At 43.0% G+C, this 21,327-nt stretch overlaps 1 protein-coding gene across 3 annotated transcripts; it reads right to left on the bottom strand.

Moving 5' to 3' along the window:
* Window positions 1–662: 662 nt before the first annotated feature.
* On the bottom strand, window positions 663–17,953 carry LOC147217449 (protein HEG homolog 1). 3 transcript variants are annotated; one of them, XM_086176198.1, is made up of 14 exons: window positions 17,611–17,953; window positions 8,047–10,536; window positions 6,588–6,737; window positions 5,230–5,328; window positions 5,021–5,130; window positions 4,878–4,936; window positions 4,664–4,797; window positions 4,450–4,584; window positions 3,531–3,573; window positions 3,411–3,448; window positions 3,222–3,309; window positions 2,173–2,374; window positions 1,824–1,856; window positions 663–1,441 (listed from the first exon to the last, which is right to left on the bottom strand). In XM_086176198.1, exons 1-14 carry the CDS (start codon window positions 17,660–17,662, stop codon window positions 1,313–1,315), a joined length of 3,762 nt encoding a protein of 1,253 aa, XP_086032324.1. In that variant the 5' UTR covers window positions 17,663–17,953; the 3' UTR covers window positions 663–1,312. The 3 variants fall into 3 exon arrangements, with proteins under 3 accessions (XP_086032324.1, XP_086032326.1, XP_086032325.1); XM_086176200.1 differs by having other exon boundaries at window positions 10,351–10,536; window positions 17,611–17,915; XM_086176199.1 differs by lacking the exon at window positions 1,824–1,856.
* Between the last annotated feature and the right edge of the window lie 3,374 nt (window positions 17,954–21,327).

The raw sequence follows: 21,327 nt of genomic DNA, 5'->3' as shown, positions 1-21,327 counted from the left end.
GATTCAGTCTTTTTAATCCACAAAAAAGAAAAAATGGTGGAGAAGATGGAACGGGGTAAAGAGCATGAAAATCATAAAACGATAGATGGAAAGTTCAACATTCCATCTGATATTGGAGGAGTATCTGGTATCAGCTGATTACTGTCGATGTTATATCATAAGTATATTGTTTATCTATCTCTAAGCTAGTGGAGGCCACGTTATCACCTAACTGCCAGGCTGCGCCCCGTTGCCTTGGTATCCAGGCATGTTGTTCTCCACAGGTGTCATATGTTCATGCCTTCCAGCCCAGATGCTGAACCTTGAAGCGAGGCGTCTTTTATTTGAGGCCGTTGCCAGGTGGCGTAACCCAGGGTGGTGTCTGAGGTCTGGAGGACGAACTTTGCCCTCCGTGTGTTTGTATCTTCATGACCTCACTGTCATGTTTCCAGGGAAATAATTAAACCATCATTTATGTTTTCCCCGTTATACATTGCATCCACTGCTTTTTATATCCATCCACACAGTTAGTAATCTATCTATCAGATAGATAGATAGATAGATAGATAGATAGATAGATAGATAGATAGATAGATAGATAGATAGATAGATAGATAGATAGATAGATAGATAGATAGATAGATAGATAGATAGATAGATATGACAGGAAGGTTAGGGTTTCGATTAATTTATTCCTCTGCCCATCTTGTATTATTTACAAAAACTGTAAAGACACATATGTATATATACATATATATATACACTCTACATATATACTGCACTATCTTAGACACATAAGGATGATAAAGAGGTGTAAAAGAGGCTTTTAAAAAATGTGGTAATTGGCACATCAACCAGATTTTGCATTAGTCAATTGAAATGTGGCAAGTGCAGCTTTAAACAGCAACAGTCATTTAGCTAGAAATAAGACGAAAGGTAATTATCAAAAGAATCTCTTTAAACACTTACAGAACCAGGGATCCAGCCCCCTTGAGTCCTTCAGTCATTTATAGATATACCCCCCCAAAACAAATACATAAAATAAAATAAAGAAAAAAAGAAATCAATCATTACATATGAAAAGGATAAAGTAACCCTGGAAAGTGCAATATTCAATCTGATATCAGAGGAAATCCAGTGGCGCAAAAGTTCATGCAGTTTAAACGTTTCTCTTTGGTCGTCCAGGTTCCTCGTCCTTTTGATTCGTCGGAACAATTCAAAATACAAACAAAAAGTACTTCATAAATAGCCTGGTCCTGCCCAGGAGACGTCCCTGCGGTCCCTTGTTTTTTTTCCATCGTGATTGTCTCAGAATTGCTTCCTCCCCGGCTGCTCAGTTTTTCTTCAGCTCTCCCGGTAGGAAGTAGGGGTTCTCGTGTCCCTGAACCAGGTACGAGTAGCGGGACGGGTGTTTACCTGTGAAGGTCTTCAGCCCGTCCGGGTGGAAATCGTACGACCCCGACTGAAATGTCAGCCAGACCGGCGGGAATGTTAGTATCTTTTCCACCGACAGATCTCACACACATTATTAGCAGGTAAATGCCAAGCACATGTAAATAAGTAGCTGCGTCCACCAACGTGCAGGCGGTGGGAAACCTAATCCCCTCCAAACACAGAACACACACACACACCCTGCATTCCACACACCCTCAAACACTTGCGTGAGCTCAGCTTCTCCTTGGAGCAGTGACCTTTTTCGTAACAAAAACACAAGCTTAGGGTTGGACGCAAAAGCAAACTGCCGAGCCCCGGGCCACCGCCACCGACAAGCTTCTCGACATTGCAAATCTAAGTGAGGGGCTACAAGGGGGGGGGGGGGAGAAAATCTAAAAGCGAAGCCTTACCTTTTTCCATCCTTTCTGCTTGAGTTCAAACCCCTAAAGCAACACACGGGGTGGGGGTCAGGCAAAGCGAAGAGCAACGGGCGGAGGCTACGTGTGCTACAAATTACCAACTCCCTACACGCCTGACTCAAACTATGGGCCGAGACAGCATTTAAGGCGAAACGCTGAAATGAAGCGTTTTATAATTTATGTCGCAGCTACGTCTGAGACTTGATCAAGATGCAACCCGGCCCCAGGCTTGCGGGATGGGAATGTTCAGGGTGTGATCTGGACGAAGAGGTGAAGCAGCTTTGGACAAATAATAGGCCGATTCTAAGACGAGTCCGAGCGACCGGACGTGTGAACTCACCAATCCGTTGCTCTGGGGCTTTTTGTCCACTAAGGATCGAGTGCTGCCCCCCTCAGTCATCTCCATGGAGGCGGTGTTCCAGCTGGTGGTGGTGGCGCGGGGAATGGTGGTGACTTCCGTGGGCCAGGGCTTGCTCACGTTTCCGGATGAATAAGGGCTGATGCCGCTGGCATCCTGTTTGCTGCTTTCTGAGCAGGTCCTCCTGGGAAGGTGATGAATAATCAGTAATTCAACTACCATAACTTCTCTTCACAGATGCTTATCCTGTAAAAATGTTTTTTTTAAGTGGTGTTGGGTAGGGGGTGGGGGGGGCAGCTCATGATAAGGTGAGAGGCAGGGTTTAACCTGGCCAATGCAGCTGTCAATCACAGAGACACACACAGAAATATCAAAGCGCTCTCTCTCATCAAAATAGTTAAACAAAACAATATCTCTTATAAACAGATCATTATCACATTTCAAAGAGAAATAAATTAACTTAATTAAGTGAAAAGATGCATTTCAATTTAGAGGGGTGTGTGTTATTTCTGTCTGATGGAAAAGCCTTGGAGCTGGGCGGCTGTTCCCTGAGAGCAGACTGACCCCTGGTGTTTTATTGCAAATACTGCAATACTGCAGTGCAGGAACTATGCGAAGTATTGCAAGGTACTGAAAATTGCTGGTGTGCCACAAAAGTGTGCAATCAAAGTACTTGAATACGGAGTCAATTATTGCTGAGTAAATTATGTAATGGACCTCAAAAACTGAGAGCAGATAAAGCAGCTGCTTGTATACAAGAGAATATTGTGAAATATAATTGAATTGGGCCTCTTGACTTCTGTGATTCCCATTTTAGTAACTAAAAGATTATTACATTTGATATTGAAACATTCATTTTGTAAATCAGATGGTGAATCCTTATACTTGAGATTACTTTTCTTTTTTTAAAACCAAAAAGCAAATTTCCGATGCACGATGTTTCAAGAAATCCACTGTGCGCTCCATTTTCAATCGATATGAGGCCTAATGGAATATGTGTGTGTTTGTGTGTGTGTGTTTCAATCTCTTACCAGCAGCAGTATGCAAGCAATGCCAAAACGAGAATGAGTAGGATGCCTCCTAGAACACAAGAGATGACCACCACTGCCAGCAGAGACGCTACAAAGACAGAACATGAATTACTGCAGTGAGCAGAAGTTTTAAGAGGTAATTTCTTCTTTTCATGTCTTTTTTTAGTGTTTAATATCACAATTACTTACAATCCTGGCAGTTGAAGCCGCCGTATCCAAAGGCACAACTAAATGATGGAAAATTTAAAACGATCAAGTTTGCATGAGGGCAATAAATAAATTAAAAATGGTATAAATGTGTGCACATACTCTTCACAATGATTATCCACTGCTTTCTGGCCACTTCGACAGGCTGGAAAAAAAAAATGTTATAAATATAAGAAATGTTTATTTTCTTTTTTTTTTCAAGCACACCACATTTATCTCAGTGAGACTAAAATGAGGACCTAACAAGCTACGTATCGTGCGATGTACATATCCCAGCGTCCCGGCCAGGATACGTACGTCTTCGCCCTGACAGACAAAAACCAGGGCATAATGCTATAATGCCACATTACTGCTCAGCATTTCGGTTTGTCTTCAGGAGTTTGGGACAGGGATTCTTGTGCTCGTTTCCAGGGAAACCACCCCATTAAACAGAGTTAAGCACGGTGAGGGTCCAGGGTCAGCGTTGATGCCCCCTCCAGCCAGATTTCCATTCTTACACTAAAATACTTCACTGACAACAAAATGTTATTGTGACATTTCCCTCAGATGAAGAGCTGACAGAATAGTTCCTTTATTCAGTTTTGAAATAATAAAAACTAAGTGAGGAAGTTCCCCTGTTAGTTCCCATGTTTTCGTTTTGTTTTTTTCCCTGAAATGACAATTGAATCTGTAATGATGGATACATGATGATAAGATGAATTGTTGTTTTCACAATTTTCACAGTAACAAAGGTGAAATGTAAGGTCATAATTGTTTGCTAATTAGCATTTCACCTTACTTTTAGCCAGAAACCATTTCAAAGGTTCAAAAAATTAAAAAATGCTTCTTCACGGCTAAAAACAAGAAACACTAATGCATAATGAGTAACAAATCAACCAACACAGAAATTTATATTAAGTTATCTACTCCTTGACATTGACCTCAGCAACAGTTTCCCGTCACTGCCTGAAACTGCCTGATAAGCCGAGCTACCTGCTTCCTCGAGACTGAGGTGACGGAAAAGACGGCTACGGTTATTTACCCGTGCAGCTGGTGTTGGAATAGACGATGTTGATGAAGCCGTCTTTACATGAGCAGAACGCCATGCCGTCTTTCTCTCGGCACGTTGTGGTGCTGGTCTCGCAGGGGAAAGGCAGCTGCTTGCACAGGTCTTTACCTACAACAGAGAGGCAGGACTTGAAATCACACCATCACAAACTTGATTTTCAGGAGGGGCGGGTTGGGGCAACACTCACGCGTAAACTCGGCATCGGACAGCAACCCTTCCGTGCTGCTCTTTATGGCCTCCGTGATTGTCTGACTGATGGACACCGCAGTGGCGGATGTGTTGCGATAGATGTTGTTTACAGAAGCTATCACGCTGCCTTTTCTAGAAGAGTAGTGAAAGAGAACATGAAGGACCGTGGGGGTGGGGAGCGGGCTGTTTTTAAAGTTTTATAAAATACTCACTCAAGGCTCACCACCTCAGAGGTGATGTAGCCCGGCTCATCGCTGAGGATGTTGCTGAGCTGTGGAGGAATAAAAAATAAATAAACTTAAAATGAAAGAATAGTTCAAAGTGACTACCGGTCAGCATTCTTTGCGGGACCCACCACAGTCGAGATCCTTTTTGCCACTGACAGGAATACAGGTGATGACCTGTTTGACATTTCGGGGACAAATTGCAAGGAATTGATGTGAAGGTCACCAGGGAACACTTGCGCTGAAAAAAAGGAGGAAATACGGCACAAGGTGGTCAAGCTGGGATATTCTTGTGATTTGATTTGATTTGATTTTGTCTGTTTTGCTGTTGGGTCCATACCAGGTGTGCAAAGTCCATCTTGCAGAATGAAACCGGACAAACACTGGCAAGTTCCGCCAAGACAGGCCATGTTCAAAGGGCAGGGTTTGTCAGGGCAAACTTGAAAAGGGACAAAAAATGAAAAATAAATAATGCAAGTAAAAATCACCATGGTATTTTGTTATCCTCCATATCACTAGAAATGGTTCAAGCATGAAAACACAAAACAGCGAAAAATATAGATATGTCTGTGCAGGATTTAAGTCCCATCGTTTCAGCAGCTCATATCTCATTGAAGTTATATTTGTTGTCTTGTCTGTAACAAGAATATTGTTCTGTTTTTATGTGAATATATATGTATTGCTGTTGTGGTTGCTTTACAACAGTTCAGGGTACCCACACCTTTCTCGATATTATTTTCCAGGACATCTTCAGCTTCTCTAGTATGGCAGGCAGGTTTTCACATCATACGCTAAAACAATAGCCCATTAACTTTATTTCCATTTTTTTTTTGCTGTTTAATCAACCCTTTGAATTGGAAGCGACTTGCTAACAAGTTGCAAGATAGAGAAAAAATGATCAAATCATGGTTGAACAGCTAATTTTAGCCAGGTTAAATCCTATTGATATATGCTAACATTAGCAATAAGAATGGGGGATTTCAACGGTGCTCGTCCTTCCAATGCTTCTCACTTGAAGTAGGCTGCAGGAAAAGTCACTAGTCTCACAAATGTCTACTTTTCTCCTCTGTGCACATACACAGTATTGTAATACAAGCAAATTTTTTAATAAAGTTGTCACCATTCAGTGGATATCATTCTATCATTTACTTATTCTCTGTTTTTGCTGTCAGACAATTAAATTGGAGCAGCGAGACTGGCAAAGTGGTGAGCGCCTCCAAGAATGCCCTTTCTATGTGGAGTTAGCATGTTTTTCCTGTGTCTGCTTGGGCTTCCTCCGGGTTCTCTGGTTTCCTCCCACAGTCAAAAAACACCCTGCAAGTTTATACAAGACCTCATATTGCCCAGAAGTGTGAATGACAGAGTGAATGGTTGTGTGCCTCTACATGTAGCCCTGCGGTTCAGGATGAACCTTGCTTCTCGCCCAATGTCAGCTGGTATAGGCTTCAATCCCCCTCTGCGGAGCCGTTCACTAACAAGTCAGAGAGAGGCTGAGGGAGGAGTAAGTAATTTTTCAGGACTTTTTGAGCTTTTCCAAGACATTTGACTTCTGTTTCTCGTTTTCATTATGACTAAAAAAAATTGACTAGAAAACTGGTCACTCATTTTCTATTTTTTTATCCCGGACAGGTGGGATCCCTGTAGCACACACACAAAAAAAAGCTTCATGACAAAACCGCCAAAGTTTCAGACACATACCATCGGTTGGGATGGGTAAAGCTGGAGTGGAGCCGGTGGTGATCCCTGTTGGTTTTAAGGTGGTGAACTCGGTGTCTGGGGACTGATTGGTGACAGCAGTTGTCATGCTGCTTGAGGGTTTTTGGGTGGTTACTGGTGTCGGAACTGTTCCTGTGACAAAAAAAAGACAAGTACGGATCACTTCATATCAGCAGAAAACAGCTGACATCAGTAAAATACCTCCAAAAAGGTATGACTTTATAGTGCTGCATGCATTTAAAATACTATTTACTGAAATCACAGAACATACATATAAAATTATCTGATATGTATTGTGAAGTACATAATAGTAGTAGTACTTCATCAGGCTTATACCTTTAGCATGTAGCTTGTGATTGTAGCATTGAAAATCTTTCCTTAATTCCTTTCGTCTGATGCCACAGCAGTGACCGAGAACTGTCCTTATCACTATGCCTGATGCCATGATTTGCTACAGGGAGGGCCACAATGAAAAATTGGTAAGACTATCGACAGGTACCAACAGGGAGGAGAACATCAGGGGGGAGGGGGGAGGCAAGACAAAACATGCAATTACTGGAGAAAAGAAGAAGTGAACTCAATGAGTCTTCGCATTAATGTTGTTGTATAACGTCTTTAGCTAAGTTAATGGCTACCTCATAAATTGGTATGTCATTGAGTAACAGTGGACCAAGCTGAGCCGAAACACCTAAACGGCCCAAGAAAAAAATCAATTGGACATTGACAATTGATTTGGAAAATTTAGCATTGCTGTGTTATATCACAGTACAAAGTACTACAGCGACAGTACGATGGACTCGCAGGTCTGAACCTCAGCTCTGTGTGCCGTCCAAAGCACAGGTCGATAAAACATCAGCTGATCTCTGTTTCACGGCAGCTGCAGTCAGTGAGCTGTGGCAATACGCCAACATTAAATGACTGAAACCAAGTTAGAATACGACGAATATAAACCTGATCAATTGCGTATTCTTGTACAAAAGAAAATGCTGATTGGTTGAAATATTCGTTGAAATATTTTGCCGAGACAAGAGGTAACCATAAATGCTATTATTCAACACAAAACTTATTCTATATTATTCAACCATAATTACTTACTTTTTAATACTGCTGAGAAAAATCTGTCATTAACTTGAAACTTTACACAAACACATGCACGTGCATGATTGTACTGTATATGATAGATAATTATGTAGTAGAAATCCCTGCCTTTGTGTTTATCAACCTTGAATCCCTAAGTAGAAATTTCAATGCAAATCTTTGATGCAAAGTTTCAAACTGCAACACCAAACTGCAAAGTTTGATTTTCCAGCAATTGAGATTTTGCCTCTTAAGGTCTGAATTAGTACATGTTTAGTTTGGGATGTAACCCTGGGGTTCCCCTGTCTGCCCGCATCATAATCCTAAGAACACGAGTCAACACGCAGCATCTCGCTCATCCTACCTCCGGAGGTCGGTGCTGAGGGGGTGGGGGTGGTGTCTCCAGTTGAGGGTTTGGTGCTACTACTCGGGGAGGTGGAGACAGGTGAAGAGGGTGAGGTTCCGGATCGCACTGTGGTCATTTCTGTTCTACTGGTGGTGAGAGTTGAGGGTGCAATGGGAGTCTCACTGTTGGTCAGGGCTGTCCGTGTGATGGAGGTTGTCTCATTGTTGGGCAGAGTGGTCAGTTTGATCGGGGTTGTGTTAATGCTTTTTGGGGATGTTGGTGTAATAGAAGTTGTGTCATTGTTTGGGGTGGTTGGTGTAATTGAGGTTTTGTCATTGTTGTTTGGGCTAGTTGGTGAAATTGAAGTTGTGTCATTTTTATTTGGGGTAGTTGGTGTAATTGAAGTCCTGTCATTGTTGTTTGGGGTAGTTGGTGAAATAGAAGTTGTGTTGTTGTGTGGGGTGGTTGGTTTAATTGAAGTTGTGTCATTGTTGCTTGGGGTGGTTGGTGTTATTGAAGTTGTGTCGTTGTTTGGGGTGGTTGGTGAAATGGAAGTGGTGTCATTGTGGTTTGGGGTGGTTGGTGAAATGGAAGTTGTTTCATTGTTGCCTTGGTTGGTTGGTGTAATTGAAGTTGTGTCATTGTTGCTTGGGATGGTTGGTGTAATTGAAGTTGTGTCATTGTTGCTTGGGATGGTTGGTGTAATGGAGGATGTATCATTACTGCTTGGGGTAGTTGGTGAAATTGAAGTTGTGTCATTGTTTGGGGTGGTTGGTTTAATTGAGGTTGTATCATTGTTGCTTGGGATAGTTGGTGAAATTGAAGTTGTGTCATTGTTTGGGGTGGTTGGTTTAATTGAGGTTGTATCATTGTTGCTTGGGATAGTTGGTGATATTGAAGTTGTGTCATTGTTTGGGGTGGTTGGTTTAATTGAGGTTGTATCATTGTTGCTTGGGATAGTTGGTGAAATTGAAGTTGTGTCATTGTTTGGGGTGGTTGGTTTAATTGAGGTTGTATCATTGTTGCTTGGGATAGTTGGTGAAATTGAAGTTGTGTCATTGTTTGGGGTGGTTGGTTTAATTGAGGTTGTATGATTGTTGCTTGGGTTAGTTGGTGAAATTGAAGTTGTGTCATTGTTTGGGGTGGTTGGTTTAATTGAGGTTGTATCATTGTTGCTTGGGATAGTTGGTGAAATTGAAGTTGTGTCATTGTTTGGGGTGGTTGGTTTAATTGAGGTTGTATCATTGTTGCTTGGGATAGTTGGTGAAATTGAAGTTGTGTCATTGTTTGGGGTGGTTGGTTTAATTGAGGTTGTATCATTGTTGCTTGGGATAGTTGGTGAAATTGAAGTTGTGTCATTGTTTGGGGTGGTTGGTTTAATTGAGGTTGTATCATTGTTGCTTGGGATAGTTGGTGAAATTGAAGTTGTGTCATTGTTTGGGGTGGTTGGTTTAATTGAGGTTGTATCATTGTTGCTTGGGATAGTTGGTGAAATTGAAGTTGTGTCATTGTTTGGGGTGGTTGGTTTAATTGAGGTTGTATGATTGTTGCTTGGGTTAGTTGGTGAAATTGAAGTTGTGTCATTGTTTGGGGTGGTTGGTTTAATTGAGGTTGTATCATTGTTGCTTGGGGTAGTTGGTGAAATTGAAGTTGTGTCATTGTTTGGGGTGGTTGGTTTAATTGAGGTTGTATGATTGTTGCTTGGGTTAGTTGGTGAAATTGAAGTTGTGTCATTGTTTGGGGTGGTTGGTTTAATTGAGGTTGTATCATTGTTGCTTGGGGTAGTTGGTGAAATTGAAGTTGTGTCATTGTTTGGGGTGGTTGGTATGATTGAGGTTGTGTCATTATTTGGGGTGGTGGATGAAATGGAAGTTGTGTTGTTGTTTGGGGTGGTTGGTGTAATTGAGGTTTTGCCATTGTTGTTTGGGCTAGTTGGTGTAATTGAAGTTGTATCATTTTTATTTGGGGTTGTTGGTGTTATTGAGGTTTTGTCATTGTTGCTTGGGGTAGTTGGTGTCATTGAAGTTGTGTCGTTGTTGTTTGGTGTGGTTGGTGTAATGGAAGTCTTGTCGTTGTTTGGGGTGGTTGGTGTTATGGAAGTCTTGTCGTTGTTTGGGGTAGTTGGTGTAATGGAAGTCTTGTCGTTGTTTGGGGTAGTTGGTGTAATTGAGGTTTTGTCGTTGTTTGGCGTGGTTGGTACACTTGGAGATATGTCATTGTTGTGTGAAGTGGTTGGTGTGTTGGAGGATTCCTCTCTGTTGGTGGTCGGAGTTATGGAGGTTTTGTGTTGATGTGGTGTGGTTGTTATATCTTGCATCTCACTGGTGTTGCCGGGCAGACTGATTGGGGTACTGCTGTCTGGTGGCATAGAGTCCCTTGAGGTTCTGTCAGCTTCGGATCCTGTGGTGGTTCCAGTGATGAGGAGGGGATGCAATGTTGTGGAAGAGGTTTTGTAGATCATTTGCGTGGTGCTGCTGGGGTCAGTTTCCAGTTCAGCTGCCTCAATTTCTGTGTGAATTAAACAAAAAGTACCAACGTGTAAGTAACCTTGAGTAGGACAATGAATGTGAACCGGGACTGTAACCAAACACATGAATACAATGTTTCATGGATTTTATTTATCGATTCATTTGATCAATGTAATTCTACAAAAATCCAGACAGATGATTTGTCATCGGGTGACAACCATCGGTGCAACAAATATATGTTCATCTTCAAGAAAAATGACTTGATGATGTTTATGTATGAAGTTCTAAATGCTGTAATAACTGTTGGTAAATGCTTATCATCTCACTAACAAATGATCACTGATGTATCCTGATTAGAATCAGGAACTAGTGTACATCAGTAAAAAAATCCAAAGGACTCTTTGGAGTTTTTGTTTTTCTGTAGCCACAGTGTCAAGTTGTGTATTTACTGCCCCACGCTGCTCAGGAAGGGAACCACTGTGGGGGCAAACAAACCCAGAGAAGGAGGCCAGATGACATATCATATAAATATATCTGTACTGTTGACAAAGTGAGCGTACGTAAAGGTGGTTACAGCAAGAAACTGATGGCACGCCCCTGATAATGGCATTGACATAAACTCATGGTCTGTATGCACTGCATGATTACATTCGAAAGTCCCCTGGCAGCATCGGCGGAAGTGCTGCGTGGCAAGACAGGGACGCCTTGCACAAACACCTCTCACCACGGGGGCTCGAGAAGATGAGAGAGCGAGGCTAGTATCAGCCAGCGGGGCTCATTTGATTGTTCTCCGGGCTCAAAGCTCTCTGTGACCTTGAGTTTATATATTGAAAGCAGAGTCCTATGATTTTCCTAATATACACGCACGCAAGCACTCTCACACACGCCCTCCCTAAACAGTGAGTAGAAGCAATCACCGACAACAGGTAAAAGGAAGTGATAGAAAGAGGGAGAAATGTGTTCTGGGTGGGCGAGGCCTTTAAGCGGCCGTAATGTGAAGGAGTGACAGCGAGGGGCCAGGTCGCACAAAGCTTCTCAAGTGGAGGAGGGTCAGCAGTTGGAGGAAGGAGAGCAGAAGTTGCCTAACATTCCGAACTCGAAAACATTGACCAATTTAACTTAGCAGTTAGGTTTAGCCCCCACTGGGGTTTGATACAAATAAAATAATACATATAGGAATAACAACGAAACTAATGATAAGTCTTTTTTATGTTGCATCTTTTTTCAGCTTCTCTTTCAATTCTGGAACGTGTTGGTCATAATAAATAGGTAATTAAGACCCCAGCAACAGGCATCGTGGCCTCAGTCATTCATTCGTTCATTATCTACACTGCTTTTCCTGAACTCAGGGTCACCCATCCCAATTTAGGGTCCTCAATGAACCTCAATGAAATGCGTGATGAACCTGCAAACTCCCTAAAGGTCCCCCATCGGAGTCAAGCTTGGGACCTTCATGCTGTGAGGCGGGACTGCTCACCATTGCGCCCTCGTAGTTTTATGCCAATTTAAACTAATATCACTGTCAATCTTATATCAGAATGAAGTTGTAGTAATACGACTTGTTCTTGGACAAGATTCTGGTTTTGCTATGAATACTATGAGTACTTAGGAAACTGCAGAGCTCTTTTTCGAAAATGGGTGGTGGAATGGTCAACATGGGCACAGTCTCTTGAGGGACAAACCGAGCGCGTTTTCATCCCAATGCGTCAATGGCGTGACGTTTTCCCTTTGCGTCACATTCAGATGCATTAGAACCCCTTTATTGAAATTTTTTCGATGAACCGTGGTCCGTCATGTCTACATCAACATCAGTATCGATATCAAAATGAAACAAAATAAAAGCAGAGTTTGTATTTTCCACAACTTTCTATCCACATCTTTCTGAAAATGCATCCACCCACTGCCGCTGCAGTTGAAAACAGACGCTTCTTTAGGTCGGTCGAAAAAAACAAGGGAAAATGCGTAAGAAAATGACAAGAAAGGGGTTCTATTGCAGAGATATGTGACGCAGGCTTGGGAGTGAGAACATGTAGAAAAAAAAAAACCCCACACACACATACATGTACAGGACTCATCTAGATTAAGTATTAACACAACAGGCTAATCTTACTGGAGGACCAGAGACCCAAGATTAATGGGAAAAACCTCTTAAATCAGCAGGAGCCAACTCTGCATTAATCAGCATTGTTGCGCCCTCAGTCATCAGCCTTCTGCCCACTCTGGGACCGGAGTGTGTGAACGGATGTCTGCCACTCGTGAGGTCGTTCACACTCGCATTACACTCCAGCCTGGTATGAGATGCAGGAGTTTTGTCTTGTAATGACTGAACTAGCTGCATTTTAAACCCCTTGATCAGATTCAAACTGCTAATTTCCTCCATAGTGTTTGTTTCTACATGTTTCTTTGAATGAACACGTGTGAGCAAATGCATGAAAACAGAATTTTATGATTCATGCCTTCCATATTTGTTAGTTTTTCACATGGGGTCAATATATCTCTGAGTTGACTGGAACGATAAAAAGTCCTGTTGATCATTTACCTTTGAATGCATCATAAATACAACAGGGGGCAGCTAGAGTTTCAATGGCCCCAACATCTGTGTCTTTTGTGGTATTGAAAGGCTGAGAAGAAGTTTAATAACATAGTTTATTCACTATGTCAAAACGCTTACGATATGGTTATGAGACAACGCGCCATCAACACGAAATGTCTCAATTGTCAAATTTCTTTTACTTTTTTGCATGTAACTCGGGCAGTTATTTCAGTTCAGCTAACGTAAAATCCAACCTCAATTTCATTGCCTCAGATTAAGCTCCAACCAGAATCAGGAATATTATAAATAAACCACATATTTTAAATATATTCAGTGATTCATATTCAGATTATAATCTACAAACAATAGTCAATGCTGGGATTGCAGCTGTGATCGACAAAGAGGAAGAATGCCTGTCTAGCATTTCCTGTTCTTTTGCACGATTCTCTTTAGCATATAATGTCAGCTCTCACTGCAACTTTTAATTTCTTCCACTAGTCATATCCATATTGATGTTAAGTCACAGTAACCCACGGCAACAGGTTGGTACTAGAGCCAAACTGGCAAGTGATTGCTTTGTTTACAGGAGAAATGTTCCCGCATTGAGCCTGTTTCAAGCCGCAAAAAGCGAAAATGGACCCAAATACCGAAAAACAGAAGTGACAATGGTCAATCGCTGACCTTGGCGCTCTGGACTCGCTGAGATATTTCACACACGTATTAAACCAAAATCATGAATGGGGATGAACATTGAGGTTATGTGATTTAAAATAAGGGGAAAGTGGTAGAGGGGAAACGTTTAAAAATCAGAAATAGGGATGTTTTTGTGCTGGACATGAATAATACGCCGGAGAAATATATTCATGTTTGCTTCTGCTTTCAAAGTTCTCTGCTGCTTTTTCCTTTTTTAAAAATCTCTGTTGACACTGAAGATTGTTTGCGCCGAATGGGTCCGAATCATGACAACGTACAAAACGTTCTACGGCTCTCCTGCTTGAGCTGCAGACGGTTTCCGGATAGTTCCCATGCCGATGCCGCTCACATCAGGAAAAGTTATAAAACTGGAGCAGAGCGGACAATAACTTGGTGTAATAACATTGCAAGAATGGTGTTATTAACAACATATGAGGGGGTTTGCCTGCTCAACAAGAAGACTTGTCTCTCAGGATTTAACCCTGCAGCCAGATAATCCAGTGCAGACACAAAAGGGATGACTGGGTCAGGCAGGGTGACAAGTGGGTCTAAGGTCACCTGTACACACACACACACACACACACACACACACACACACACACACACACACACACATACATACACACACACAGGAGGATGTGGAGAATGAGGTCCGGCTCTGCCCGCTGAGTTCAGCTGGCAGTCCATGTCCAGTAGGGAAGGTTGGAAACAACGGCTGCGCCCCACCTTCAACCCTTTTCTTTTGTGAAGGGGGGGGGGGGGTTGCGACACAAGGAGCGCTTGAGTGTTTCTGTTGCCGTGGGGACGCCGGCTTGAGGCTGTTCAAGCTCTGCCCAGCTTTAAATCACTGACAGTAACAAGAGGGACGGTCGGGCACTGCTGCTCGTGTTTCAGCACAGACCAGCACTCCGGAGGTGGGGGGTTCTATTCGTGCGACACAATGGCACCCCTGTAAAGTACCTGTTCTTGGGCCGATTGTCAGATCCATCCACACACTCTCACACACACACACACACATACACACGCACACGCAAAAGCTCAGCTTGCTGCTCACATGGCCAACACAATGACACACACATCAGACTGCCTTGTGCAGACTGATGACAGGCCTCCGGGCAAGGGCTGACCAGGTGACCTCAAGCACAATAAAAGTTAATTTTTCAGAGTTGCCATAAAAAAAATGAATTGACGCCTCATTGATGCGATTTTTTTTAAGCACCCCGGGGGACGGAGACAGTTAAAGAATCCAAACAGGACAGGAGATGAATTGACAGGCTGCGACCCACCAGACAGGAAGAGCGAGAGGCCGAGATGCAGGAACTTATTAGGAGAAAGAGGCATCATGTGGCGAGCCGACCCGGGATGCAAGTGTGTGTGTGTGTGTATGTGTGGTGCCTCTGTTTCAGGAGCTGTGCGGTATGACATCTGAAGCCAGCTGATCAAAGAGGAGGAACGCTGGAAGGACCCGGCTCCCGGCTCCCGGCTAAACACAGCTCACACTTTGGGCTGCCTCTAATGAGAACACATTTCTTGCACAGCCCGCTGCTTTATGGTCTCCCGGTATTTTTAACGACGGTGCATTACACAACACACGCCACATGAAAAGTCACGGACACAGACAAGTCAGTACCCCCCCCCCCCCCTCTGAGTCCATTGCCAAAAGGACGGGGGGGTGAAAACACGCCACACTCCCAGTCCGGATTGCCGGGAGCCACCGGACACGTCCCAAAACAATCTCAGTCAAATCTGAAATGTGCTGCCTGTCTTTGAAAGGCAACACAAAACTCCTGAGCTTTTCAAAGTAATCCTGGAAAGTGCAGCTCAACTTGCTGAAGAGAGGACTGATGACTGACTCATCCCTGTTTCCCTGAACAGGTGGGCGGCGTTCGTGCACATTATCTGTGGCTAATCACGTCACTACGTCTCTTTTTCTGTCTTTTCCCCTCCAGCCACTCCCATGTAAACTGCCGACAAGTTTTCCTTATCACCACAGAGTTCTTACTGCCGGGGGTGACAGATGGCTGGACCGAGGCGGAGCTCGCTTGTGCCCGTGGCCTGTGCACGTATCATATCCAATTAAAGCTCCGCCAGCACATGCTTTCCAATTACCCGGTGAGATTAAGTAGCCTGGAGAAGGTCTAATCCAGTAGGATGCCGAGGGGACGCGGAGATGGCGGAAGGGAGGCAGCAACAAGTGACGGAAACGCAGCGCGGGCTCGGGAGATGTGACACTGAAACCAGGAAAGTACAGCTGGAGTTTGAAGAAGGGGAAGAGTTTCATCATCCAAACTGCGTCCGAACACATGACGATCCACAAAGGCACAGATCGGAAACAAAGGCGTCTGGGTATTGAGACTGGCAGCGGCACGGCTGGCTACTTGAGTAGGAAGTGGCAGGAGAGACGAGAGGATGGGACTATAAAACTTATATATATATATGTATGTGCGTGAGTGTGCATTTTACATTTGCATTTTTTGTGTCTCATGATAATAAAAGAAAAATGTGGTCACCTGTCCAACCCCTCACCCCCACTTTTGAGTCAGTCTGAAGAAGCTGTGAGTCAGACTTAAAACTATTTGGAGATTATTGCGAGGGAAGACCCCCACCCCTTACCACATGCCCCTGAAACCCCAACCGTTTTTTTTTTTTTTTTTTTAAAAAGGACTGTAAGTGTGGTATTTTAAAAGTAAAATTTATCATTTTAGAACAGCTGCTGGAACACTTTACATAATACAATTATTTTTCCATTATTTCTTTTTTCAATCGCATTTTCAAACGTTTTTTTTAATCATAGAAACGTACGTTTTTAAAGGCTTTACTCAGTTATGTAATGACTTGTAGGTGTGATCTCACCTAACCTGTGTGATGCATTCAAATCTCACGATCAGATAGCAGTAATTTATCAAACATTTTATGAGACTATCATTGTAACAGATTGTTCTGGAAACATGAGTGTTGGAAAACCTCATTGTAAACACATATACTTCCAGACATTGAGTAATAACTAGAATTAAACACATACGTGCACATCCTGCACTACAATGTTAATCTCGGTAAAATTGATGAAACATATCATATTCCCAACGTGAATTTTATATGTCATTTTGAAATATGACTAATGTGATAATTACATAATTATAATAATATAATATAATACAATAATAATAAAGTAATATACCTACTGCAGTTGCTGGGTTGTGGGGGGTTGTTTTGCTATAAAACTATATTAATTCATTCTTTAAAGTATTCCCTCCCTGAACATTTAGATAAATAAACACATCAATACTTTGTGATAACTCCCCAAGGTGTTTCATCGCAGAACACGGCTCAAAAATCTTTTCACCATATTATGGGCTGTCTATTGATGTCGTCCTCTCCAGCAAGATGGAAAACTACAAAGTACGGGCCTCCAGAAACAAATGGATAATATTTTTTTTCTGCAAATATTGTTTCAATATAAACACGCTCTATTTGTTTCTATAAATATATATCTTAGTATAGAATATGATATAAAATATATAAAAATAATTATAGGTACATGTATACGGTAGTGTGTGTGTCAAAAAACTCTTGTGAATATCAAAAGGAGGCAGCTGCAAATTCCACTTCATGTAAGTATAAAAGTCAGTGCTAATTCACATGGAATGTAGAAAACATATATTTATAGACATATGTGAGAGTATATATAGATATATATGTGTGTGTGTATACATATGAAATAATGAAATTGGACTTCGTTTCTGCGACCCACCGCCAAACATTATTTCTAGAACGCGCAGTTGAATTATCATCGTTTCTTTTTCTAGAGGAAATATAGAAATTAAAAAAAAAAAAAAAAAAAAATGGAAAAACTTCCATCCAGTGAGAGTGCAGGAAAGTTCCGCTCACCGTGTGTGACGGCGCCCAGCAGGAGCACCACGTTCAGACATGTGAAGATCATGGCTCCGGTGCGCCTCCGGTTCTCCTCCGGTTCTCCTCCGTTGCTCCTGCGCCCGGCTGGCCGCTCCAGGTGGTCTGGGAGCGGCAGCCTTTCCCGGCATTAAGAGCTTTAGGCTCGCCTCTGATTGGCCCGCCGCGCTGCCACGGCGCCTCCTCCATCTCCTCCTTCTCCTGGACCGTAAACCTGCCATCCAACTGTGTAACACACACATCTCAACGGTAAGTTCCACAGAAGTGGAAGATCAGAAACGGAGAAAAACAGAACTTTTACAAAAAAAAAAAAAAAAAAAAGTCATTCTCAAGCTGTCAATCATCTTGAACGGATGATTGACAGCTCAGAAATAGCCACTTCGGTGTGTGTTTTAAAAGGACCCCATTAACGGGAAAGGGTCCTCCACCAGTGGCTCAGACCCCTGGAAGCCCATCACAGCATTTCTCACCCACTCATTGATTAATATAAAAATTTAAGTCTGGGTTTTAGTCAGGGAAACACTCAGGTCACAGTAAAGCGTCTATTAATGAGCAGTAGCTGTTGTTGGCCACAGCCACGCCACACAAGCCTGCAATATTACCAACTGTTCCTGCTCAATTCCGGGTGGGAAAAAAAAAACAAAAAACAGAATTCATTGCACCTCAAACCACACCCCCATCATTCCCAGCAACTCCAAAATCCCACAGAAAATAAGCAACAAAACATAAACCCCAACATCCATGACACGCTACAATATATTCATTTTTATTTATTCATTGAGTTTCTGGGTCACTATTGAATTTATCAGAGGTCGGTCTTGGTCGTGCAGAGACTTTGGATTCGACTCAGAGTATCCCCATGTTGTTGTGACACAAAAGTTTTCAAACCACTCGAAACGAAGTCCGCATTTCAGACAAAATGCTTCAAATATGGAGTGTCCTCCACATAACATTGTTCTGATGCTCAATGTCAAAACCGCCATTCACTCCCATTAAACTTTAATGGCCCGAGATGTGGCTGTTTCACCGCACTGGTACTCATTGCATGACCGCACAAAGTTCTACAGGCTAAATCCCCGGCTGCCAGCATTTGGCTGAGGCCCAAATTAAAAACACTGGGAAAATCAAATGTCCGTCAGGAGTCATCGGGACGCCTCGGGTTTGAGTGCCGCCACTGAAGCCCTGACGCAGATCCACGCCAGAGGCCAAGAAGCCAAGAAGCCAAGAAGCCAATGCGATCGCTGTCAATTACTTTGAGGAAATTCCACTCATTTTTGTCTGATGGTATGATGTTTGCCAGTCAGATATCAAGGATTGCAACGGTTCTGGGTCAACCCAGAACTCAAACAGAGCCGTGGGCCATGGCAAACAAAAGCCGTATCAAAAACCGTTCTCCTTACCTTACACCGGGAGTGAAGTATTTTTCGGGTCATAATGCAGCACAAACTTTTTTTTTCTTTTTTTCTGTCCCTCTTCACCTCAAAAACATATTTGATGATGGCGATCCGGGGGTGTGTTTGGGTTCAGGAGCAGGGCGTGGAATGTTTGCTGTGCCCGGCTCAACCTCAGCTACTCTGAGTCGGATAGTTGGCATCGGGACTCGACCCCACCAGGAGCCGGTTCGCCCTCCCTCGGCGTTGGAGTCCAGTTTTACGGGTCAACAATATGGGGCCAAGATACCATTTTCATTCATTCATTCATTCATTCAGCCATTATCTATGCTGATGATCCTGTAGTCAGGGTTGCAGCGAGTTCTGGAGTCAATCCCAGCTGTCTGGGCGAGAGGCAGGGTTCTCTCTCCAACGGTCGCCAGTCAATCACAGGGTCAGTTATAGACACACACAGCCATTCGCTCTCATTCACACATTTGGACAATTTAGGATCTCCATGCAAAAGCCACAAAGCAAGACTTCCTGTCGGAATCGAACCGGGGCCCCACAGGGGCGGAACCGTTCCACTCGATACCGCTGTTGCTTCGATTAAGATTAAACATTTTGAGGGCAAAGGGGTTAAAAGTCATAATAACGACTTTCTTTTTGTGCGTTTCAAAGTCTGAAAGCAGAGTATTCTATATTTTTGATGTAATTAGAGTGAAAAACACAACCGGAGCCTCTCCGACTTCGTCTTTACGTCTCCAATCGCTGAACTGGGTCGCCCATTCCGGGATAAATTAGATCAACGGAAAAAAGGCAAAGAAACATTGGCTGTTACGTAAGCACAACCACACACACGTACCTACACACACACACACACACACACCCCAGCTTTGACGAAGCGAGCGGTGAAGAACTTAGAGTCCTCGTTCAAAGCAGAACCATTGGGGGAGGAAGGGAGGCACTCTATTGTATCGTCGCGCAAACACTCAGGTTTGGCGTCAAAAAGAACGGGGAAGTAAACCCGTCCCGCGGGCAGTGATTGATAATGTCTGGAAAAATGTCAGGAGGTTTATCAGCGTATGTTTCAATAATGTCACACCCTTTGCCCGTCACACATTGGCTATACTAAAAATAGCCGTGCTTGACGAGCCGGGCCCAACACTTTCCGCAGAAACTCTTTCGTAATTTATATTTCGTTTCCTTTTTTCCCGCCATCAAGGAAAGATCTGGGCGTGAAAGACTTGATTACCAAGAAATCAAATTCAGCCAATAAAAACAAAGCTCTGCTGCACTGTCATTTTTAAAACCAAACAAACATCGGAGGGCCGCGGTTGGCGCCTCCTAGCCAGCTTAAAACCTGTTAACGCTGTCCACCTGAAGCTTTTCCACTTGTTATATCTTCCAAAACTGTGGAGGTTCACGGAATCGAATCTGCACGAGGGAAGATAGCAAAGACAATATAAAGATACACACATTTACATAGCAGGGGCAGTTTTCAAGACCTAAGATTTTTAGTTCTCAGTTGCCCTTCCCGATACATGTGCAGGAAACCTGACAAATTGCAGGACCTTGACCTTGACTTCATTCATCACAGTGATAAAGTAATGATGTGGCTATATGGTGAGGAACATCACAGATGCTGAGGCGATATGGAGGGAATGTGCCGTGCACGTCATCCATGTCTTATTTAATGAAGGTGTGGACTTGCAGGTGTAGTGGCGGAGTGGTCAGTGCAATCTTGTGAAATTTGCTCCCTTGGAAACTCCCTCGTGTTGCCATGGTTCAGCCAATAAAGCCTCCGTCCGGAAACAAAATAGAAGCACAAGCGCAACATATGAGGCAGTGTTGCAAAATGTGTTATCTGGGGTCGGGTCCAGGCCCGGCAAAACCTTCCAGATGAATTCCTGTGGCCTCCTCAACAGACCAAAAAATATTTTTTTGTAGATTATTAACTTATTACCAGAATTTCATACTCTCCCATCGATGACACATCAATGGCACGGAAGCCAAACTCCACCTGAACAAGTTGATGTATACCGTGATTCTGGGAGTGCTTTCTTGTTACATTGAGCGGTTCACTACCCACGCGTGTCCCGGTGCAAATTAAGAAAAAAAAATGGGGATCCATGAAAATATCTAGACCTACACGATATGAATGTCCACCTTAGTTACGTGGTTGAAAAAGTATGCAAGAGTAATTTTGGTAAAAAGTATATTTTGGAATTCCAATCAAGTCAATAACGTAATCTTTGCCATCGACAGTTTGTGTGTATTTTTTGCTTTGACATGATCCAATTTGGTGATGATAGTGATCGGATGA

The sequence above is a fragment of the Fistularia commersonii genome, chromosome 28, assembly GCF_037954325.1.
Source record: "Fistularia commersonii isolate RoL2024-O1a breed Wild chromosome 28, RoL_Fcom_v1.0, whole genome shotgun sequence".
Taxonomy (NCBI): Eukaryota; Metazoa; Chordata; class Actinopteri; order Syngnathiformes; family Fistulariidae; genus Fistularia; species Fistularia commersonii.
The sequence above is the reverse complement of the archived record's forward strand: the minus strand, read 5'-3'. Positions and strand labels throughout refer to the sequence as shown.

What these genes read in the sequence shown, in the direction of transcription:
- LOC147217449 (XM_086176198.1), bottom strand. Translation starts at nt 17,662, where the DNA reads ATGATCTTCACATGTCTGAACGTGGTGCTCCTGCTGGGCGCCGTCACA. An exon ending in TTCCAACACCAGCTGCACGG is followed by an intron (nt 3,574 to 4,449) that starts GTAAATAACCGT and finishes TTTTTTTTCCAG; the next exon opens with CCTGTCGAAGTGGCCAGAAA. An exon ending in AGCAGAAAGGATGGAAAAAG is followed by an intron (nt 1,442 to 1,823) that starts GTAAGGCTTCGC and finishes CTGACATTTCAG; the next exon opens with TCGGGGTCGTACGATTTCCA.